The sequence below is a fragment of the Pelmatolapia mariae genome, linkage group LG4, assembly GCF_036321145.2.
Source record: "Pelmatolapia mariae isolate MD_Pm_ZW linkage group LG4, Pm_UMD_F_2, whole genome shotgun sequence".
Taxonomy (NCBI): Eukaryota; Metazoa; Chordata; class Actinopteri; order Cichliformes; family Cichlidae; genus Pelmatolapia; species Pelmatolapia mariae.
The window spans coordinates 10,085,107-10,110,255 of record NC_086230.1 but is presented as its reverse complement, the minus strand read 5'-3'; the positions used below and the strand labels follow the sequence as shown (position 1 = coordinate 10,110,255).

The following is a 25,149-nucleotide window of genomic DNA, read 5'->3' as shown; positions in this document are numbered from 1 at the left end:
TGGGTCATGATCTGATATAAAAAGGCTACTCAATAATTCATCGGGGCTGATTAAGAGGACTTGTATCGACACAGACGCTGTCCAACGAGAAGGAGAGGGTGTACACAAAGTGCACGGAAGAGCATTTAGGCAACTTTGTAGGATTAGTATAAGCTCAGAAACAAGCTATAGTAGAATAAAAAAAGCCAGAGAGGTTCATGTGTACACCTTCTTTGATGTCTTAATCTGCTATACGTTCTTGCCTTCTGTGCCACGCAGGCGTGCGTGCGATGAGTGTGCTTTAACGGCGAGCGTACATGTTGTCATAGTTTGTGCGAGGCCCATCAATCTATTAAATATGAAAAGTACAATCTGTTACCCCGCAGAGACTGGTTCATTATTCATCGACATATTTCAATTAATCATTTATTTACCTAAAGTATGGTTCGCCCCCCCAACACACACACACACACACACACACACACACACACACACACACACACACACACACACACACACACACACACACACACACACACACACACACACATATGCAATTTGGACACTCATATGGACTCCTGATGTATGAGTTATGTATAAGAGGATTAACAGAAGCTGTTTCTTATTCCTGCTGCACATACTGTAGTTTGAGGGTGTTGTTAGGGATGTAGGAGAAGACATTTTTTGTACTACAGTGGATTTGGAGGAAATGTGTTATTTAAAATATTAGGCTTGGCTTCCTCTCGGATCAGAGAGCAAACACGCACACGGTTTGCTGAAGATGAGCTGTGAGATGCATTCAAACAGGTTTTCATTCAAAGCTGAGAGTTATGTCCAGATGTGCACATGAGCACGGCAGCTCTTGCATTTTAAGTTCCCATCATTTAATCGGGTTTATTGATTCTAAGGGGAGCGGGTCAGAGGTCGACCAGGCGTAGCAAGGCTTTATTAGAGTCTAACTGAATGTGACCTGCTTCTAACCCGCTGTCCTCCCTTTTCCCCTCTGCAATAACAGACTGGCGGTCGTCGGGAAGACGAGCGACTCCAAACGTCTTTCCAGAGGAACAGAAGTGAAGCTGCTCCTGTGGAGTACAATTACCTCGAAATTGCTGCTTTACCCCCTTGACCCGACGAGGATTTTACCTAAAACCGCTGTGAGTTCCCGGTGCCAGCTCCTTGTCACACAGTCACCGCTGAAGGGATTAGGATGCGGAGGGGGGGCGGAGATAAATGCTCAGCATCGGCGCCTTGATTTTTAATCTTACCCATCCATTCACGAACATCTGTATTTACTTCGGCAAACCCCACACACCTAATGAGGTGTCCTGGTAGAGAGTAAAACACATTTGTTTGATTAAGTGCAGCTGGTTTAGCCAAAGACAAACCTGCTGGTAGAATGACACCTGAAAATAATGAAGGGCTAATTTATTGTCCGGTTGTGAGTTAATTAAACTCGTCTTTCTGTTAACCGGCTAATGACTTTGTCATGTGGTATCAATCCAGGTGATTAATTATGTCAATCACAGGGAGAAATTCTTTTCCTTTAACGTGAAGCGCTGTTTATCTGTCTAGATTGTTGTCCTTTTCTGGAATTAAATGGCACTCACCTCATGTTTGCCAAGCAAATACATTTAAAAAACTTTATGCAGCTTTTTCAGAAATCACAAAATCCACAAACCTGGACGTGAGCGGTTTCATGTGGGGACTATATTCTTTCCAGCCAGCACACCTGCCAAACATCACTGTGCAGGAGGAAGTGCGCTTCTACCTGTGAGTGGAGGCTCCTGCTTGTGACAGCAGGACAGGATGTAAACATTAATAGTGTGTCCCCCCCCCCCCTCAGCTGAGCCGTGATGTCAGCTAGCTGCACTCCTCCGTCGGTTGGCAGATGTAGATGCGGACACTAGAATGCAAAGAAAGTTCCTACGTGAAACTGTTCACAACAAGATCTGGGGATTTCTGTTTTTCTGGACAGAGGACAGTACGCTCAGGAGAAGGCAAACATGGTATCTACAGAACAGAGCAGCTCACACCAAAAGGTTTCGGTGCTCCTCAGATCTAATTGTGTAATTTTTCCACAGGGATAACATTTCTAATCATTTCCTGTCACTTCCCGCTCTATTCCAATTTTTCCACCGCTCTGCATCATCATGGCCTGTTATGAGAGGCAAAATCACGGGAAACCCTTGAGGGGGAGACTGTCATCACCCTCGGGGACAAGCTGTGATAACAGAGAATGCAGCACTGTTTATGTACAGTCAGGAAAAAATTAGTTTTTTTTTAACAGCAGCCGCTCACATTCAATAATCATATTGTCTTTTCTCTCATGTTGACTTTAGTTCGGCCTCCCTCAGTCTGAGGCTATGAGAGGGAGAGAGGAGTCCCAGGCCGCACCATCATGCTACTTCTGAGACGCTGGGATGAGACTTTGGCTGGCAAAACACAAAGTAAGACAATATTGATGCATGGGGCCTCTTTACAGGTGGAGCTCTTCTTAGTTTTCTCGTGTTGTCCCCGTAGAGAACCGCTGAAACAGACCATCTTATCTCGGCTGTGTGTGCCTCTCCTAACGCTCAATGATGGATGTTCTTAAACTTCTGTAGTGTGTGGTTTTTTTTTATTGCTTTGTATCTTATGCCAGGTTTGCTTGCGGGTCAGGATAATGGTTCAAGGTGGAACTTGCAGATGAATGGTTTAATCCTTGGTTTTTAGCACAGTGTGCACTTTGATCAATGGCACGCGTCAGCACATGGTCATTCAACCCGACCCCGCCCACCTCGATCGACTATCGGCCTCGTTTACACTCCACAGGCATTGATCAGGCAATTAAAGGATTTGTTGAATTAGTTTTTTTTGGTTTTTGTCGTTTGTGTGTGTGTCAGCTGTTCTCATGTTTTCATGCGCCGCATGTTTGTGGACGACAGAGAGATAGATGAAAGAAGACCTCGTTCCCACTCTCACCCAGGACCAGATTACACAGAGCAAATGTTTTTACCAGGGGCAATGAGAGGTCATCATCATATCAGTGGATTTCATCATTTTCTCATCCATTACTCCACAGTAACTTTTTTTTCTCTATTTCTTCTTCTCCCTCTTCGTCTCTCTCATCTCATGCACCGTTAATCAGCGGTGAAGTTAGGAGACTGAGCCTTGGTGCAAATTTAGTCTCCTCTTTTTGTGGTGGGATGGAGTGTGTGCACACTGTGTGAGCACACTACAAACAGCACCATTGCACAGACACTCCTCTACACCTTTAACCTGCTGCCTTTTAGCCAGCAGCAGAGCAACGGCGTGGCTTTGTAACCAAGAGCTTTAGCTTTAGCCTCGGCCCTTTAAGCATCAAGTCGCTTATCTGCTTCGGCTAATGCCACACAGATATATTAACAGCGATGATGCATCTAATTAACAACAACGCCCCGCTGTTTCTGATTAAACAAAAATATAGCATTCACACGTACGCTGGCAGATTATTAGTCTGCTGGGCTTATTATTCGAGCGCGGCGTGCTTCCTGCTCTTACATAAACTGTTTAGAAAAAAAAAGGCTCTGGCTGGAATAATGGCCTAAATGAGGACATATTAGAATAATAATGTCTCATGAGTTTTTTAAAAGCTTTATCTCCAACCTTTGTGTACCTAACCTAAATGGGATTCTGGCCCCTCGTTATATCGGCGCCGTTCAGCGCCGCTAATTAAGTGCTGCATAGCTTTTCAATCATTTTTTCAGTCAAATCCATTTAACAAGAGACTTTTTATTTAGACTCGAAGAGCCCACGTCACCAGTCTGAAATGAAAGCCGCAGTCTTTGACGTGTTAAATGCAATTTGAACATTTTTAGGGTCAGCCTTCTTCTCTCTCTGCTAATGTACGGAGTGCAGTTAAAGGTAGATTTCGGCGTTGAGGTGTAACAGTAAGATAAACGTTGTCTTTCTCCTGTAATCCTGGTGTTGCAGTCTTTTGCTGAACAGGCCATTATTGCGATCGCCTTATTTTTACTGATATAATTTTTTTTCAACCTCTCTGTGTCTTTTCTAAATTGGAAGAAATTCAAGAGGCTGAGAGTCAGGAAGCTTCTGATAAAGAGAAGCACTCATAAAAAGAGACAATAGGAGGAAGAGAAGAGGGGAAGTGTTTTGGTAGTTGTTTCTGGGGATGTGGAGTAGAAGATAGAAAAGAGCGCAGCTGTTTTTATTTTTTTTCAGGGGGACAATGATATCTGTGCTGCTGTCTATTTTGTTTTTTCACCTCGTGTGAAATTACACAGCAGTGCGTGTGGGCATCTCATTGCATCAACAGCTCGCACTGGCACGTTTCCCTTTGTAATGAATGCCGGTCACATTGTTAGTTTAAAGCGTCACTGATGCTCAGTCCGCTTGCAGTCGAGTAAACTTGGAAGCTACAGAAACCCAGTCATGCAGGATAAATGTCTCAGGTGTTTAGCTGTCTCAGAGTAATGCGATGCTACATATATTAGCATTAATTAAAATTTGACCGCAAGATCACATACATGCTTGACCTTAAAACACGGCAAAGATCCATGTGGTGGAATCGATTGCTTTGAGAAACAGCAGATCAATGTGGCTTCACTCATCCTTGTCTCCAGCGGTGGAGCGGTAGCATAAGTCACCTGGAAAACGGCCTGCGGATCCAGTCATTAGCTGCTGCACATCCAACATTTGCTTTGGTGGCATCTGTTATTTTCTGGCACGTCCTCAGATGCTGCTGTGGGGAGGCTTCAGGTGCTGTCAGTGTTTGTGCTCCAATTTTTTGGACTGAACAAGTGCTGAAACTGTTAGTTGATGTTCAAGATTTGAATCTGTGACAAATGATTAATTGTTTACATGATTTTCAGTGTCAACATATAGCACAGCTGCTTTTTCTGTTTTAAATGCCTGCTAATTAAGTAATTCAGGCTGCTAAGTGTGAAAAGCTAACAATCTGATGATGTTGTCCTGTGATTTGTGTGGGCATGGGCAGATTCCTGATTTTTATAGACTAAAATAAAGAGGTCAAAGTCTATCCTACTTGAAATGGCTCAGGTGATTTGGCTATGACTCCCAGCTAATTCAGGCCAAATCAGTAGGATGGACATTGTTTTCATGCTCCAGCTTCATTTATTTTCTTTAATGTCAATGTGTGTTAATTCATTATTTTATACTTGTTTGAGTTTGTTTCCCTTAAAGAAAGCAGGGAACATAAAAGACTGTACATAGACGATGGATGCAAATGTGACCAGAACCTTACAATAGCTTTTAATACCAAATTTCTGAAAATGTGACAATGCTTAAAAAAAAAAAAAAATTGTAGTTTTGTAAGTAGCATCTTGTTTACCTAAAATATAAATTATTGTTTTTATTTTTTTATTTTTAGCTAGCTAAAATTGCTTTGGGTAAAATGTTTGCAATGGTTAGCACTTTATACATGCTTAGGCTTAAGCTAATTTAAATTAAGGCTACTTGGAAATATCCTAACATTTCAGTCTGTGTCCTGTCAACAGAATAAAATGTTGACATTTTAAAGAAAGGTCTGCAATTACCATGTCAGTGATTTAAAATGACTTTTCTGGTTTCTTTGGCAAAGCAAACCTGTTTAGCACAACAGTACATTCAGGCCAAAAGCTACATGCTAAAGAAGCAGAAAATACTTTTTAGCACAAAAGTTTATGCTTAAGCACATGGCATACAAATTGTGTAATTCTCCTGGTGTTAATACTGACTAGGCTACTAAATTTCTGGTCCATTGGTTTGTTGACTACCGTTTTAGAGGTCCAAGTAATGCTAATGCTAGCTAGCTAGTATGGTTAGCAAGGTGATTCCTACGTAATTTGGCTAGTAAAAAAAAAAGGGGGCTTAAAACAAAAGTGACACCTTAGTGTGTTTTAAGTATAAATAGTGAACAAGACAGTGAGGGCCACATTTACTAAATGCTGAAAAACAGTGTGTCAGCACAATCCCCAAATAGCACTCATAGGTGTGGTTAGTGTTATGAGCGGTTTACAAAAGTGTGTTGTTTTGTAAACAGGTGCAGTCAGATTTTGTTCATCAAACAAATCATTAAACAATTCACTGTATTTTTTCCTATATTTTACAATTGTTTGTGAATATTTTTATTAATATTAATATTAAGCTGTAATCCTGTCTTTCCTGCTGCCCACATGTGCATACGTGTCCACGTTTCCTCAAGTTTTAACTGTAAGCTTGGACAGGTATGTGACCAGTGCTCTATAAGAGCAGCTGTGCGCTCCGTTTTCAGTTGACTTGTTGTTTCACCTAGAGGTTGTGTTGTAGGAGCGTGTGACTTATTTGTTTCGGCGTGTGAATGCCACAGGTCAGCATCTTTATGCGGCCACGATAGACAGGAAACGCTTGTGCTCGTGCTTTGAGGAGTGACGTGCGGGTGAGAAAAGGTGATTGCAGCTGAAAGATGAAACGCACAATCATTTGTATGCTGCAGATTGACAGACCAGTGAGACAGGGAAATTCATATATTTCCAGGGTTTAAAATGAAAGGGGAAAAAAAACCTGTTTGCTCTTAGAACATGTAATGACTGAATCTGGGTTTTACATGACTTTATCCAACTTGGTGTCATCCCTGATTTAAAGGCAGCCACCAGGATCCTGCTTTAATTTGGAATAATAACACCTATGTCCTAGTGTGTGATTAATCCGATACTAAGAGATCTGATTAATGTGCTGTTGTGCAGGAGCTGCAACTAAGTAACGCTATTTAAACTTCTTTTTCTTTCTCCCAGCTCCACTAAGCACTGTTTTTCTTTCCCATTATCAAAGCTGTGCCAGACAATAAATCAGTGTATACCAGAAAAGAGATTACTTTCCCCAATGCAAGAGAAAGTAGTGCCCCCCTGCCATGAGACTGGATGGAGGTGCATCATCATCATCATCTAAGCTGTGCACAAACACATACACACACACACACACATACACACAAAAATCTCTAAAAGCCTGTTTGTGATGTTGCAAAGATGAAATGGTCAAGCACGGGCAGTGACCCTCAACCATACCTGAATGCACTCGCTTCTGCAAGTTGAACCCGAATGCACGGCGCTGTCTCGCAGCCCCGCTGCTGTTGAAATGTCATCGGTAATGCTCACCGCGCTTCAGTGGGCTCACTAAAGCAAAGCAAACTCCACAGCATTTTCTACTCTGCCTCTCGCCTCCGAGGCTCTCAGCCTCAGCCTCAAAGCCACCTGCAGCTTTTTTCACCCTGACTGTGTTTGCCAGAAGGTAATATTAAAAGTTATTGATTGGGTTGTGTTTAAAGAAAAATACCCAGTAGGAGTTTAGCAGAAAAAGACCCGATAGGGAGCTAATGCCTCCCTCAGGGACATCATCCACATACTGTCAAAACCCATGATGTGTGGCAACCGGGATGCAGAGCAAGGGAGGGGGAAGTGTGGAGAGGGGCAATCTGTGTCATATAGAACAACCAGATGCTGTAGTGCTTCCAACCAGGCGCACAGACAAAAGGGAGCGTGTGAGAGAGGCGATTGCGATGTGCGCTATTATACAGAATACAAAGATAATAGTTTTGTCAAAGTCTGGCTGATTAAACTGAATGGACCTGAAGACGGTGCAGCTCTCATGCAGCCATTTAACTCCTTCTGTGTGTTTAGTCGATTGTTCCTGTTTGCATCTCACATCGATTTGTGAAAGCCGGGACCAGAGTTTCAGAGCTACTGATAACGATGTAAGTGTCCATGTAGGATTGTTGAGTTGTAAAAAACGTGGCCAATATTTCTTTGCACAAGAGAGCCGATTGATTAATTGCCGATCATGCCACAGAGAAGACAGTGCAAAAAAAATACAAGTTGATCTATAGAAATTTTTCAGTTGCACTTTCATTTGATTTAAATATCCATTTAAACATGTTGCATGTTCAATATTGCTAAAAGGTACTGTCACACATCTTGGTGTTTAATTGGATTGAACTGTTTGTCATCTAACTGCATTTGGAGGTTTTTAGGCTTTTTTTTAATTTGTAGCAATAAATAAACCACAAATACAACACAAAATTATTTTGTTTCCAGGTTTGTGACAATGCAAAAAGGTCTATAGTTAAAGTGTTTGCAGACCTTAACAAACTGTTGGATCTGGCTGATTGCGAGCCGTTGAAACGATACAGACTTCTTTCAAGAAGGAAATCCAACATAAAGTTTGGCTGTTCTCAGCTGTGTTTTAAACAAGTAGAAACAAAGGGGGTTAAAGGGAAAGCGTAGGGGTAGCTGGAAGATGTCAGAGCACCAGTGTAAATGAACTGTCGAAAATGCACAAAAACCAAATGTGCAGCACAGGAGCCAGTGTTTGTGACAGAACTGCAAGAAATGGACTTAATGAAGAGGGATTTACATAAAGACAAGCCAAACAAAAACCAGCACTCACACCTACACAAGAGAACACAGTGGGATAAAGAGACGCGTTACAGCACTGTGGATGACTGGATAAAAGTGATGTTTAGTAATAAATCACAGGTCTGAGCTGGCACTGGATTTATAGTCCAGTGCTGGGGTTGAATGTCAGGGAAAGGACCAGGAGAGATTTCAGTCATTATCTCACCAGTAAATGCAAAGGTGTACAAACAAATTTTGGACATTTTGACCCCCTGAATTATTTTAGCTATGGAGACCAATACTGTTTTTTAGTATTTGTGATTTGAAGTTGGGGCCTTTAAAGGTAACGTGTGTAAAATCTCACTACTAGATATCAGTTTTTTTGCAAACTGCAGTCATATGAGTTCTGTTTCTTTATCTCTCTCAATTCAAATGTGCAATCGTAGCTACGGTAAGGCAAACAAATCGGACTGCCTTCCATCTGTAGTGAGTGTAGCCTGTCAGTCTGCTGTTTACCTCAGCTGTAATGTGTTTGTGTCTATTTACTCTGGATAGGGATAGATAACTTTGTGAAAGGAGTCCGATAAAAGTTGATAAATCAGTGAAGCTCACATCTGTCAGACGACAGAAGCTGAGGTGAGTTGTTGAGAAAATCCTGAACTTTTCTGTCGGCAAGCGCTGCTGTTTTTGCTGCTGTTAGCCTCTGTTAGCTGCTCATAGCCTGTGTTCTTTAAAGTGGATCTAATATTTTTGGAGTGAATAAACTATGTGCCATAGCCTCAAAGTGTGGTCACCTCTGGATTTAAAATAAGAGTGTGAAAAAGTTAAAGATGATCAGAGAGGCTGACTGCTGTTATAAATTCTCTGTAGCTCTGCTATTTACACAAGAGCATGGCCATCAAATCAAATCAAGTCAAAGTTTATTTCTATAGCACATTTTAAAAGACTAGTGTACATCAAAGTGCTTCACAATAATACTGCAATGCAGGCAGAACAAGAAACAAATAGTACAATTGCAATTAAAAATTACAATTACATGGTGTAGTGCAGGCTGAGTGAAAGTCAAACTAATTTGCTTCAAAAGCTAAGTTTTTGAGCTAAGTTTAAGTACGATTTGAACGATTGAATAGATTCCAAGAAATTATTCCAGAGTCTATGAGTGGCAATAGCAAAGGAACGGTCACCTCTGGCTTTTAAATGAGATCTTGGTTGCATTAGGAGCAGTTGGCTGGAGGATCTTAGTGCTCTTTTTGGGTTATACAGGTCAAGGAGATCAGTTAAGTAGCTAAGGGCCAAGTTATTTAAAATTTTAAAAGTGAGCAAAAGGATTTTAAAATCAATGCAATATTTGACGGGAAGCCAGTGTAAGTTAGCAAGGACAGGGGTGATGTGATCATGCCTTCTAGTGCCGGTTCGGAGGTGTGCTGCAGCATTTTGGACTAATTGCAAGCGCTGAAGGAGGGAGAGTTGGAGGCCCAGGTAAAGAGAATTGCAATAGTCCAATCTAAGTGATGAAGACATGAATAGGGCCATGTGGGGCTTTATTTTTGAAAATGAATTCTGAATTTCACCCGAAGCCAGTGATGGGAAGCAAGAATAGAGATGATGTCTGATAGCCGACTAGTTTTTGTTAGCAGGCTAGCTGCTGCGGGCTAATTAAAGGATGGATGTATGAATGGATGGACGTCCATGCAGAAGATCTGTAGGTGGTGAGTTAGCACCATCAAGTGTTATGCACTACTTGCAAGAGAGTGACACTTGAGCATAGTGCTAGAAGTCAGTAGACTGTCAAAATTAATTTTAAGGCAAATCCAGATGTTGTTTTAAGGCCAGTTGTTTTGAAATAAATAAAATCATATTGTGGTTGACCTTGTTCTATTCGTGTTCACAGGCAGAATGACAAGTGTGTGTGTGTGTGTCTTTTATTTCTAATGCTGTTAGTAATGCATGACAACAGCCTGCCAATTAACTTACCATTAGCAGAGATGGGCTGTTGTTGGGTGATGGGACATTAAGGGAAAGATGAGGGGGCACAGAATGATCGAAATGACAGCGACTGGTAGAGATGGGTGATGGGGAGGGGGCAGGAATATGTTTAGAGGTGTAAGTGGAGGGTGTAAGTGCGTTTGCATGTGTGCGCAGTGTTGATGGGACAGAGTGTAAATAACAGCAGCATTAGAGGTGGATTGGGTGTGAAATTAAACCTCGGCCCAAAAATGTGCCACCTCGAAAGATGAGACAATTAGAACACGCTCGCACAGCCAGACCTTGATGGTACCTCCATTAAAATGTGTACGTGTGAAAGAATACCTGTGAGTAGGTTTAAGTTCTTCTACCTAAGATTTTAAAACATGTTCTTTTTCATTACAGATCTATTAAAAACCATAAAAATTAGTAGCTGACCAGCAGAAACTTATGTTCCAGATGTATTACATACACATATATATTTAATAGTACTATAAAAATCAGTAGAGGGTAGAGACGCTTTAAAGTGTCTCAGGCCAGGAGATCCATAGAATACATATTAATACTCAAACTAAGAACTCAATGCAACATTCAGGCTTCTTTTTTCTTATAGGGCTCTCATACAATGTAACCATGTTTGGGTCTGATATCGGTTACAGATATAGAGGTGGCTTGATGACTGACAGGTTCCCTCCCACATGGGCAAGCACTCTATGTAATTCTACATATTAATGATATGTTTGCTATACCACAAGAAAGGAGCACTTTCTTGCTGCTAAGTGGTGAGTTTGAGTGTGACAGCAGTCTGCTGGAGCTCTAATATCTGTCACGACAGAATTGCTGTCTGACATTATCTGTAACTGCTGCTCAAGTGTCTGACATCTATTATGAAGAAAGGAAACCCTCGGGGTGACCTAAAATAGTTCAGAAACAATCGAGATTTACAGTTCTGCGCATGTGTGCAGAGAGAAGTGAAATGTCTGAAAGGGCAGTCAGTAATTTTGATGGGATTTTATATAGAAAAAAAGGTTATTGTTTTCATTATATAGATTAGTGTGTAATTGTGTCTTCCAACAAATTAATGGGTTCTCGTAATCTTAAAATTATTCCGATAAAAACACGTGTGAGTCGTCACCATTTTGTGGAAGCATCCATGTTCTGCCACCATATTGAACTCTCCCTTCTATTGAATCATGTTTCAAGTACGTGGATACAGACCGGCCACATGCACTAAAATGCCAAAGGTGGAAGGGAAGATAGGTCGCAAGATATTTCAATTCGTGCCCACACCTTTAGACTCAAGGGTCATATCTATGTTTTATCATTTGAGAAGGAGTCTCCTTCACCGAAGAAATGAAATGTTGAGGAAAGGGACAACGCCACCGGCGTCTTAATAAAACATCATCTTTTTCCTCCTCACTTCAAGTCTCATCTCCTACAGCTTTAACACAAGAGATTGTGCATAAACATGCATATTTTTTATTGCATATATTATTGCAATTACTGTCAACAGAGATGTGACCCTGTCTCCGGACAGCTGACTAAATTACAACAAGCTAGTTATGAGCAAATCCTATACCAGCTAATATTAATTTTGTGTCCTAAAAATCACACTTTCCCCCGATAAACAGTTTGATTACATTAACACGTATGAGAGTTTATTTGCTAAGTATCCAACAATCAACTTTAAAGTTACATCAGCTTCAAAGACAGTGTCAATAATGCTAGCTAGCAGCAGCTAAGAGAAGTTAACAGTGGCTAAGTGATGCTAACACCGGCAAAAACAATAGTCTTAGTGACATAAACGTTCAGGATATCCTCAACAACTCATCTCAGTATTGCTATCATTGGTTGAAAGTAGAGCTGGGCGATAGAACGATAACGATATGTATTGCGAAATAACTTTTTCTCGATAGAAAAAATAAACTATTGCGATAGACCTTGCTCTCTTAAAAAAAAAGAAAAGAACAGCCAATCAAAATTAAGTAGCGCAGAGCCGAACCAATCACAGCCGCAGCATCACGTCACGTGACTTGTTACGTACAGCACAAGTGCCAAGCCGCACATGTGTAGTTGTTTCGGAAGCAGCCAGCCGGGCTGCCCAGGTAATGGAGGAAATGAGTGTGCCGACTAGAGAAAAATCAACCGAGAGCGTGGGTGACCAGGTTACGGAAGAGAAAAGAGATGATGGTTCCAATGCCGGAGAGATTGTCGAACGGAAGGGCCATAGAAGTTCCGTAGTGCGAAGGTATTTCGTAGTGATGTGTCGGTCGCGACTTTTGACGTGAACGACGCGATCCGGCTCCTTATCGCGAGCCGTGGGGTTTTTTTCTTTCCTTCTCTCACCCTCTCTCTCGCACTTTTTTCCACTTAACTCTGCACGCGAGCCTTGTGCTTTGCGCTGGGAAGAGGGGGGAGGGGCGGTAGTTACACTCGCAGTAGCACAGGAACAGAGCGGGAGGGAGAGAGAGAGAGAGCCAGGGACAACAACGTCACATTAGAAAGGTATAGTAATCATCCACAACTATTTTCAGTTGCGGATGATAAAGGATTCAGAAAGTTCAGAAAGCTATACAACAAGGAGAGATTGAAAATTTCCTTTTAGTTCTCAGTTTATTTGATATTGATAAAAGTTAGTCAATTTTGTCTGTTCTTCTGTAAAACAAACTAAGATTTATTTTTAGAATTAATATTTTGTTTCTAAGTGGAATTGACAATTTAGTAGTCTGTTTGTTTGTTCTATTTTGAAACTTAAACGCTTTAGCGGCTGGCTTTTGTGTAGTTTGCAATATTTGCCTTTATTTATCTGAAAAAGTCTCATGTTCCTTAAGTACCCTGTTGAACTTATTATGGGAAATAAATATTAAAATCAAGACAAGCTGCTGATTATTTCACATTTTACTTGTGAGCAACGGCACATTTAAATCTTACAAATATAGTTATTTGGCTTATATCGTGATATATATCGTTATCGCCTGAAATGAAAAAAACATATCGTGATATGAAAAAATCTTATATCGCCCAGCTCTAGTTGAAAGTGAACTTCTTTGACTCTTTGTGTATCGGACTCCTTTCAGAAAGTTTTACAGCCTCTTAAAGAAGTAAATAAAGATGGACCCTTCTCACCCGGCATTGACAGCTGAGGTAAACAGTGGATTGACAGCCTTCCATAAATAGGGAAAAATTCCTGGGTGGATCCAGTCCAAACAGTAGAAACACATTGCCCAGCTGCAGCTGTTATGGGTTTAAGTCTAAATGTAATGTTTTTGAGCTCTCTTGGGTGACTAAAACATGTTTATCCTACAGCAGCCACCATAGCTAGGATTAAGCTCTTGAATTGTGAGGGGTAAGAAAGCAGAACTCGGCTGGCTGCAAACTACAACTTAACTGACATCTAGTGGCTAAAATTTTAAGCGCTGTAACTTTAAGAAGTGACTTTTTGCCGAGCCCTCATGATTCACAATGTTTTTCTTTCACTTAAAAGCGTGCGTCATGTATTAACTCGTATAATGACAAGAGTGAGATGCTTTTAAAATTGCTAGTTATAATCAAACAAATAACAGGTCTGTATTTTAACAGAATTGGCATCTACTTATCTTTTTCTTTCTTTCTTGTCTTTTTTTTTTTTTTGCTGAAAAAGGTCAGTTGTGTAATTTAAGAGGGACTAGGCCTGTGTGCACGCTCGAACGGTCTCAGTTGAGTGGCAACGTTTTTATGTTCATTACTTAACAGAGAGCCTGCATATAAATGGATTATTTCAAAGTATGCGTATGCATCGTTTAAAGTGATGCAGCCATCTTCCGTGTGCTTGCGTTTACCTGTGTGAGTTGGGTCAATGCTCATGATAGTGCTTTTTTTTTGTACGCGTGTGCGTGTGTGTGTGCACTTTCACTGCGGTGTTTGGATGTGAGCCAGAACTTTAAAACAGTCAATCAGCAAGAGTGACAAAAGAACAGAGAGGCACAGAAGGAAGCAACAACACATGCATACGGTGAAGCCCTAGAACATTTAGGCACTGGGACAGAAAAAAATAAAAAATGCAGGAATAAGTAATGTAGAGACACACTGTGCTTTTCTGTTTTCACTTCACTGCAGAATGAGCTCTTACTTTCCACTTATCTCACTCATGTAATCGCTTTCTTTCCCCTTTTCTGTCACTCACTGTTCTATCTCACTTCAGAACTCCTCTGCTCTCTCCGCATCATTTTTCTCATCTAATGCTCCATCTCTCTCTCTCTCTCTCTCTTTTCTGTCATGCTGTCTCTGCATTTATCTCTCCTTTCTCTCTCAAAGTTTTTTTTTTTTAATTAAAATCTGTCTGTATCGAGGGATTCTGTTATGTGGTGATTTAAATGGAGGGCCTGACATAAACGTAACATTACTGTCAGACCAAAGCAAATTCCATCAGCCCTGCTTAAATTTGCAGTGCTGGCTGTTTTCCAAAAGGCTTTTTTGTTCTGCAGCCAATATCTATACCATCTACTATCTATCTTCTGATACTCCTTTATGCTATTCTTTTTTTTTCTTAAAGTTTTCTGTGTCAGGTCAAAGGCATGAATCATGAAGGGTAACTGTTAACGTACGTGCTGGACTTGGACTGACTCTGCAGTCTTTAATTCCGATGCTGATGCTAATATTTGAAAGCAGGAACGTTATTGTGAAATGAAAGGTTTAACTGTGATAGAAGCATGCGAGTGTTTCTGCTTTGGCTGTTTTTTGGACATAAAATAAGAACCTTTTAGTCCCCTTCCTGCCCCAAACAATGCACATAGTTCATTACGTTTCTGATGTTCACTTAAAGTTCAGAAGCTTAAAAGCGCACAGTGCTTTTTCATTGGTATGTGAAGTGGTTTTCTGGCTAATCAGGGTTTTTCCATCTCTTGTATTCTCTTCTCCTGAACCCACTCCTAAATGTTTGTAAAAATAAGCTCCATTTGATTAGCTGTTTAGTTTCCAAACTTTTTGTAGCTAGAGATCACTTATAGTAAAGTAAGTTTTCTAAGTTTCCCCCCTCATAATCCTGACAGAGTTGATCAAGCATAGGCTTTTTACCATTTGCACTCTAAAGGGGGTTAGACACACAGGAAGAGATTAACAGCGAAGTGACAACAAGAGATGAGGGATTGGCAGTGAAATTCTTTGACTTACAGCAATCACTGCTACATAGGCATTAGTGATGTGAAGTCGGTGGATACCTAGTTTAGTCTACCTCTCTTATGCCCTAAGACTGCTGGGATAGGCTATACATCCTCTGCAATGCTGAACTGGGTAAGTGGAAGATGGACGGATTGACGAATTTATCCATGCAGTGGATTCCTGGGATGTCCGCTGGTCCAGAATGTTGGGAAATGAGTGAATCCCTTGAACATGGTTATAGAACCATTATATTTTTCATTTGTTGCAAATTACAACCTTTTCCACAACCAAATACTTCGGATGTGGTACAATCATATCAGAGTTTCTGTTGTCCCAAAAATAATGGGGGCGGTGGCGAGGGACTCAGGAGTTCTTGTTTTGTTCATCTGCACCAACATATAAATATTCCAGCACAATTTTATAATTTATAATAGTAAATAATTCAATTATATATTTAAATTATAAATTATTTTGCAGAACCCTTGGCTATGGATTACAGACACCTACAGGCCCCAAAACCCCACTCAAGAGATCCAGCCGTCCACAGCGGTTTATTTCCGCAGCCTGTTTCACGGGCGTTGGTTGTATCATGCACCAAATGTGACGTCACCATTCAAGAAGTTTAAACAAGAAGCAAGGGGAAGTTTAAGGAGGTTTTAGGAAAATTCTTGTCAGAAAAGTTGTTGCAGCATCGCCCTATGCGTCTAAACTCTGAGCTCCTAAAGACCAACATGGCCGTGCACTTGTGCAAAGTCTCCAGCGTGACTGAGTCAGCATAAACTAGATGTAACTGTTTCTTTGACAGTCAAAACAAAAAGGATGTGATGCTGTCATGGAATTGCAAATCTGGCGCCAATATTAGCTGTATCAATATATCGATGAGCCTCGCATGCACAGAGACAGACCTGTAGAGCTTGTCATGCGCCCGCACTCTGTCACACTTGTACTGAGTTATGTGCCCACAGTGCCAGCCACCTTGCTGTGAGAAATGAGACACTTCACCTCCTCATGAGTGTTAGCACTCCCTCCTCTCCTCTCCTCTTCCCACCCGTCTTCCTCTTGAACTCGCTCTCCCCTGGTGGATGGGAGCCTGTGGTCGGGTCTCCATAAATCAAAATGTTACCACCGGCACTATAAGGCTACTTTTTAATTAAAACTGTGAATCAGTCGGCCCTGATTATGAATTGTACTCTGCTGCCACTGAATAAAATATACAGGGCTCATTTGCTCTCCCCCTCTGACTCCTCTCCGTCTCTTTGTCTCATTCGGTCTGCTTCTCGCTCTCACTTTGCCTCTTGTTGCATGCTACTCAATTTTCCACCAGAAATTGAGAGTGTCCACACAGCAAAAGCCACGGCTACGCGCAGCCACTGAAGACTGTGACAGCATTGTGAAATAGTTGAGGAGCTTACTGGTTGCATAAACATAATAACTCAATATGGAGGGTCTGGCGCCACTGGGGTCAACGCTATTATATCACAGAAATAGCCAGGAGGACTACTAGGCCAGTGGGCCTTGTTTATCATATCATGCCACTCTTTTAGCTGTGCCGCAACAAGTGAGTTAGTAGCTGTTGAGTTGGATGCTTCCATTAAAGAGAAGCGAGAGCATTCAGTCCAGGTCACGCAATTCAAATCAGCTCTGCAGGGAAAGTAGCTCCTGGTTTTTAGCTGGAAGATGTACAAAGAATAGCGGCAAAGACTGGGGACAATGGCCGTGCTTTACTGTCAGAAACAGAGCAAACCCAACTCTATGAATACATTTATATGCAAAAGAGTGAGTCTTAAAAGCTTCTCTTTGGAGTACCATCAGGTTGAAGCTGAACAGTATCTCTCATTCAAAGGGACCTTATTGCTAATTTATGACCTTTGCGTGTCTTGCAAGTACAACTGACATCGTCTTAGGGAGATATGGGCATGAGCAAGGCCTCGGCGGAGTGGAAATTAGCTCAATGGAGCGCGGTGCAGGGGGGTGCCGCTGTGGCGCTGCCACCTCTGCTACCCTTAACTTTATATCAGCAGGCGAGTGCAGGGAGGAAGGACTAACTGGAGTTCCATCTTACAGCTTTGCACAAACAAACTCATGAATGATAATGGGTTGCTAATTGAAGGTACTGGAGCGATTCGCCCGGCTGACTACGCCACTGCAAATGGAGTCCTCCTGGTAGCCATGGCGACAGGCGCAGAGAGGCTCAGGAGGTCTCCTGACCTGAGCTAGAGTCAGATCATCTCTTACACCCGCTCCCCGTAGTCTCCCCACCATGTGGATATATTTGCATCAATGAATATTCATAAGTAAGCTGTTGGTGCATCAGAGAGCTTTTTGAAAAGTTGGTTCAAGTGTTGGGTTTGTATCATACGACGGCATTTCAGATGCAAATGTTCTGATGATTTTTTTTATTTTTTACCCTCTGTGTAATTGCAAGCAGTTAAGGTGTTAAACAAACAGAACAATTACACTTTACTTGTTGTATCCCTATTAAAAAAGATAAAACACCTTCTAATTACAGTAATTAGGAAACAGATTGTTGCCGCCTGTTTTTTATGCCTGTATCAAAGATCTCTAATGATGTGCACTGGATTTCACCACTGATGAGCAATTTAAGGAGAGCAGAAGGTTTGCACAGTAGGAACTGTGATGACTGTCTGACCTGCAGAGGTGTCCTTGAGCAAGATGCCGAATCTCTACTAGCTGGAAGGCTTTTTTGTGAGTGAAGATGGGACGGGAGCAAGCGGAGAAGAATTTCTCTACTAGTAACAGGTTCTTTTAAAAGCTGAGTTTACATACTGGATAGCTTTGCATCAGCTACATTAAAACTGATGAAGGAATAAGATCAATAATCTATTTGTCTTAAATGGCACTCCCCAATGGCAGCAACCTCATAGCAGGATAGTACACCCCACCACACTGCTAAACCTTTCAGGAACATCTCCAGAGAGCTCAAGATGTTGAGCTATATGCATGTCTCGGTGAATCGGAGCTGCTTCGGCGGCACAGGGCAGATAAATGCAATATTAGGCAGGTGGTTGTAATGTTGTGGCTGATCGCTGCATCAGTAGACATCTTGTCATACTCTTCTTTGGATTAAAAAAGCTGTCTTAGCTTTGCAGAGAGCAGTTTCACTGTGGTGCCACCCACTATGCTTAGGTGTTCACCTGTGGCAGTGTGTTTGTTCCTGTCTGCTTCCATTCCTGCTGGATGTCTGCCGATGAGCTGGCCGGTCTGACCGACTCTGCCTCTTTGTGCATCTCAGCGGCTGCTGCCTGTCGAACTGGCAAAGCTGCCTGTCTCTGCGTGTCTGTAATGTTTTTGCTGCTGTCTCTTGGGTGCATGTCTCTCCCGGGCTGAGCTTTGGGTGCGATTAAATCCAGGGGACATCCATTGGAGAGGCGCTCTTAGATGTCATTATCCCTGTGGGGAGTCTCATCATCATCCTGCAGCAGAGAGAGAGAGGCGCTCGGCACAAGCAGCCCGGGAAGGCTGCAAGAGAGACAGCCATGACAGCCTTAGGCCTGCAAGTAAATTGTGATGATCATGCGAAAAAACATCACCCCCACCTAAAAAAAAATGCCGGATATGAGGTCTGTATGTATGTGTATGTGCATATGTGCATTTGGAGCTCTTGCTGGAAAAACAGCAGAAAGCCCCGAGATAGAGAAAACCTAACCCTCCTGGAGCTTCTAATCATAGCGACTCCTGCGCAAGAACACCTGGAATTAATTGAAATGTGTAAAATTAGCAACATGAATTGATAGCCGAAAATGAAAGTCATCAGTCAATATTCAGCCTGAGGGGAGAGCAGGGAAATATAGCTCTCCTAGAGTGTGTTAGCCTAGGTGGTATGAATTAGACAGGTCTATAAAGGATTATTCGTGGATGATTTTTTTTACATAACCTCTTTGCTATTCTGTGTTTTTTTGTGAGGTTAGCTGACCAATTATCAAGTTTCCTTTTGTAAACAACTAAAATAAAAGTGTGCTAAAGTTCCTCAACACAAAATTTTACCTCTATGCACACTATTTATCGTCCTCTACTTTAGTGGTGTGTCTTGTATCGGCAGACTCGTTAGACATAGTACAGTAGTGGATTAGGCTATGTTCTTGCATAAGCATATTTCAGGGCTTGGCTTTTTGTGTATCCAACTGTTCCCATGAGATTTTTATTTCCACTTGAGGAGGCAGATTCAGAGCGTGCAGACACATTATGTCCCTTTAAAAAAAAAAGAAAAGAAAAGAAAATGGTTCCATCAAAACATCCACCTGAGGTTATTTATCCCCACAATATAGGGGAGCATGTAGATATCATTCTGTACAATATTGTTATTCCTCACTACACATAAGGACTCTCATAAAAGAAGAAAAAAAACCCAAAAAACTTGCACTCCTACTAATCCAAAAAGGCAGAATCCCGATGCCAAAAATAACAGCTTGGAATGAGATGGATGGAGGAGGACAGATTATTGGTGGCTCTAATCTGTGAAAAGCTGACAATAAAACACATTTAAAGTGATTACAGCGCTGTTATTGGCACGGGGAGGTCAATGCATCACGCTCTTCCTATCCTTAGCATTGCGTTTCCACAACAATGCAGTCTGCTGCGTAACTGCACCCATATGAATGCTGCTGTAAAGGTCTTTCACAATGACACATGGGCTGAAGCGCTAATGCTGATGTACGGCGTCAGAGGGGAGAGAAGGCGAATAGATGAAAGGAAGCAGAGGGGAAGTAAGAGACAAGTAAGGAAGGAAGAGGAAAAAGAACAAGTGGAAAAAAGGGATTTTGGAGATGAAGCCACAAATCACAGGGAAGATTAAGCGTCTCTTGTGTGCGGTGGAGGAGGTGTAAATAGAAACATGTCCCAGGGAGAGATCCCGGAGACCAAGCGCTTATCTCCCTGAGTGTTGTCAAAACACATTTGTCAGTCTGAAGTATTTAAGTGTCTCAGTGTCTATAAGAGACTTGATATGCAAAAATAAACAGCTGATAGTAGTTGGAAGATGTTTAGCTGCAACATGAAACATGCCTACAATGACACACTCTGCACGAGCACGCATACACACACCACCCGAGACTATAGGCAAAACTGCTTTCACTCCAGTGTGACCCTTGGCTTGATGGGAGATGTGTGGATGAGCAAGCTGATCATGCATTATCCCTGCATCTGACTCCCTCAGCTGAAGTACCAGCACATCATCAAACAGCTGCTGGCGCTTGTACCCGTTCAACAGCTGCCACATTTCACAAAACGATGAGGAAATGCTTCACATTGTGACTGTCTCTGCCCAGTAAATTAGCCAAGGGAGTATGGGGCCCTGGCGTTGCCGTACTCTTTCCCCCACTGGACTGCCACCTGTGGGAGCTTCCTTGAATGGTTTGTGGACTCACTCTGCAACCCTGTGGCCTGCAAACTGCCAGAAGCAGCTGCTGAGAGAATAGAAAGCACATCTGCACTGTGGTTACTTCGTTATAGGCAATATTTGGTATCAGTTGCATCATTTCTATCCTGAAGTGGCAAAGTTTTGCTCCTGCACTTACAGTCATATGAAAAAATAAGCACATCCTGTGGAAACAGGGTTCTTAGTAATGGTGAAATATTCAATCAAAGTGCACATCTTAAAGCTGCACAAATTTGAAAACAAATGACAGGAATGTTCATCTCTCCGAATTTAGCAGCCCAGCTGATAAATGCAAAGTGAAGTCTCCAAGAATCCCCCAAAAGATCTGTGGGTAACTCTTGCAGTTGTTCTTTTTCAAGTTACAGTCAGTCAGAGATTTCACTTGCATTAGGAGAAAACCTCTATGCTGCAAAAAAAGAAAAAAGTTAGAGAATGAGAGTAAATCTAAAGTTTAGTAGAGACTATAACTTTTAGAATAATGCACTTTTGGGGTTTAAATCAGTGAAGAACAGTTCTGTTGAGATATTTAAAGAAAGGCAGCAATTTCAAGTGGTGGCGGTTGTGTTATCACAACTGTAATTGTATCAATAACTTTTCTATTCAGCCAAACAAGCTTCATAACTTAAAAAATAATAATTTTGGACTACACCTCACGTAAACTATATGCCTGTTTTGGCTATATCATAGTCCCTCTACTGTATATTAGTCCAGAACTAGAATTCTGACTATAGTGCAAAATATTTAAGTATTTTCAAGGGTCATTAAAGCCACATTTAATTTGAGAGGGTACCGATCCTGACGGTACAACTTTAATGAGAACTTGGTTTAGATGCAATCCCAGTGGCTGGTGGTCTCGACAGAGGTTAGCCTTTGAGTTTGTCAATGATTTTGTTCATAATTGTTTTCCAACACCCCACCAAGCTGTGCAGGTTGTTGGGTCTGATGGTCTCAGGATCTTGTCTCTGCTTTTTGCAGACAATATGGTTCTGTTGGCTTCAATGAGGAACAACCAGGCTGAAGTGGGACAGTTTGTAGCTGCCGACATGAGAATTACCACCTAGGAGGTTCTGGCTATCCATGGTTCTGAATCAGTAAAGGGTATAATGCGCACTCCAAGTTAGGAATGAGCTGCTGTCCCAGGTATCTCAGTGTCTTGTTCACTAGTGAGGAAAGGACAAAGCGGGAGACTGACAGACCAGTCTGCTGTGGTGAAGAGAAAGCTGAATGTGAAAGTGAAGTTGTCAATTTACCGGATGATCTGCTTTCCCACCCTCACCTGTTTCCACGAGCTGTGGGTAATGAGCGAAAGAATGAGGTCGTAGCGAAAATGAGCTTCTTCTGAATGCTGTCAGGGCTCAGCCAAAGAGATGGAGTGAGGACTTCGGTTGTTTGGAGGGGGGGGCTCAGAGTAGGGCCACTATTCTTTTGACGTCAAACGGCAAATGTTTAGGATGCTTCCTGGACTTGTGTCTCCACAAACCGTCTTTGTCTTCAAACCCGGACATGCAGCGGTGGATAGATGCGTGGATAGTGTGCAACAGTCACCTGATTGACTGATTCAGCAGGACACCTTTATAAAGCTAGAATGAACAATGCATAAATGAAGAGTATGTGTCTAATATTATCAAGCCAGATAAATAAAGTAAAAAAGTTCCTTGTATTTTGGATACAAAGCATAATCCAGTAGAGAACGGAAGCACAGAAGCTTGGAGTGGATTCTAAATTCATAACACTTAATCCACAGACAGGATAATTAACTCAGTGACTTGCTTCTGTGCTTTGAAGTTTGGAATTATGATGGATAGTTGTAAATATCCAGTGTTAACTTGGGCTTTTAAACAGTTCTTTGGTTCAGTATTTACAGGGTTTTCTTCTGCTTTTTGTGACCAGTCACACATAATTTTGGGTGGCTGGAATTTATATCCTCAAACTATTATCAATTCATTAAGAACAGTTACTTCAAGCAGTCTTGTAACTGGAGGAAAAACTGCATGATTTGCTTAAGGGCTAACCTTGCATTGCATCCAGTGCAGTACCTATGATCACTTAACCGGAACAGCTGTAATTCCATTTTAACTCGTCATATTGGATCCATTCTTAAGCAATTTACTGCAAATTTTAAAAATCATAATGCATTTAATAATGCTTTATTAGGATCTTCCTATAGCTTATACTGTAGCCTGTTATTCAATAACATGCTTATATCTATCTCCTTATATCTATCTATATGTATATGTATATATATACATATAGCTGAGCACGATTGATATAGGATTTTAAAAACTGATGCAATACAGATTGCAATACAAATGTTAAAAAACCCATTTCTTTCAGACACATGAAAAATAAACACATTTCTCTAACATTTGTTAAGTGTAGTTGTCCTTGCTAAGTTAATATGACAATCAATCTTAAAAATAATATTGCTTTATTGTCACAACAAGTGGTGGATTGCTCTTTTAGGCTTTGCCTAACTCTGCTCTGATCAGCTGTATGTTTGTAGTGCTCTAAACACCTGTTGTCAGCAGGGAAGTTGCAGAGAGCCCCCTGGTGGACAAACTACGTAAACTCAACACTCAAAAGCGGTTTGAAGGGTGTTTCTCCTCTTCTGTACTTTGAAATTTTCACTTAACAATGACTGATATGTTGAAACTCATCATATCACTCCTGCTCTAATTATAACAACTGTTCTAACTGAACATAAACACACTGCCAACATATCTGTATAAATAAATGAAGGAATAACAACAGTTTAATATTAGTAGTTTGCTCCAGAGGCTACCTGAACCTCATTACTCTGCCAGTGAAGAAAATGGAGTATTAACCTTGAGCAGGACTTTCTCACCAGTCCTGCAGCAGCTGCAGAGAAAGGCAGACAGAGAGATTCACTTTTAATGTCAAACCACATCTTGTCCAGACAAAAATGGCGTAAAATAACACAGTGCGGCTCTCTAAGTGGGATTTCTGCAGAGGGGATGTCAGTTAGGTTGCCCAGTACTCTACCTGCCTACCTACCTTCACAGCAAAAGCATCGACAACAGCAGAAGCCGTACAGAACTAAACTTACATACACATACACTCGAATTATAAATACAGTATAAAATGCAGGCGTAATCATAGACCTGAAGAAGGTGATAAAGAAGGCCCCCCGCTACTTTCCTCAACAACACCTAATCTCAAACCTGTAAAAATAGAAATAAACTTATAAACTATTTTTAAATAAAGACTTGAAGGTAACAAGGATTTCAGCTTAAGGCCTGAGTAGTCTGCTCCGTTCCTCCCACCCACCACAGTGTCACCAGTTGTGTGTGTGTGATCAACCGCCCCCGTGTCTCGCTGCTGTGTGGTCAAAGAGGTTGTCCAGGTAACGTTTTCTTTCATCACCTGTCAGCAAGGTGCTGCCTGAGGGTTTAGCCTTGGATCACAAAGAACGCGCAATGTGATGCCAAACAACTCAACAGCCTTCGATTACAGCTGTTAAAAATAGTCTTTTCCCCTTCCAGAACATTTGTTTGCTGTAATGAAATCACAAGCTCGGACTGACAAACGAATTACACTCGTTAGTAGCCTCAAGTGTGCAAAAGCGGGCTATTTCTCAAACTCCCGGTGCTTATCCTAAGCGCTGCAGCTCCTGACATATGAGCCTCTCCTCACGACATTCTTATTTCAATTAAAAGGAGAAATGAGGCCGTCGCAGCACGCCTGACTTGGCGGTTAAGATAATGTACATGCGCCACAGACATTTGAATGCCATCGTCTGCATGTCTTTCCAAATATCAAAACTGGGCAATAATTGTGAAAAATGACCGAGCGCCTTTGTCCTCCAGTTTTCATGCAAATAACGCCATCGACAAACCTGACACTTACCACATAATGAGAAGAGCGTGATGAGAGAGTGCGAGCACAAGAGAGAGATAAGTGGGAGAACTGAGAGGAAGCATTGTTCAGAGACAAAACCCTAAAGCGAGAGAACGAAAGGGTTACACCGAGTTAAAATGGAAGAAAGATAAGGAGGGAATTGGGGAGGAAGGGCACGATGGGTGCTTCAGTGTCCCCTTTTTCTGGAAATAGAGACCATTATGTCAGTAGATTGGTCCTGAATCCTCAGTGAACATGTGACTGCAAAGCCTGGCCGGTCTGCTTTGCTGAGGGGGCTGGTGAGTGGCTGCATCAGAACATCATGTTCAGAGACAGGCCCAAACACATAATCACACGCACACGCACACACACACACACACACACACAGCACCTTCCACCTCCACAGTGGGCTGCACAGACAGTCTGCATGAATATTTATCAGAGCAGGTTTATAATGAGTTCACACATTAG

General features: G+C 41.7%; 1 protein-coding gene across 2 annotated transcripts in view; it reads left to right on the top strand.

Moving 5' to 3' along the window:
- Positions 1–25,149, top strand: part of LOC134625956 (glutamate receptor ionotropic, NMDA 2B-like) — a 138,296-nt gene that overhangs the window by 6,231 nt on the left and 106,916 nt on the right. For both annotated transcript variants that reach the window (XM_063471376.1, XM_063471375.1), the window contains exons 2-3: positions 995–1,133; positions 2,319–2,426. In XM_063471376.1, the coding sequence (XP_063327446.1) occupies positions 2,400–2,426 (27 nt within the window). In that variant the 5' untranslated portion in view covers positions 995–1,133; positions 2,319–2,399. The remainder of the gene's footprint in view (positions 1–994; positions 1,134–2,318; positions 2,427–25,149) is intronic.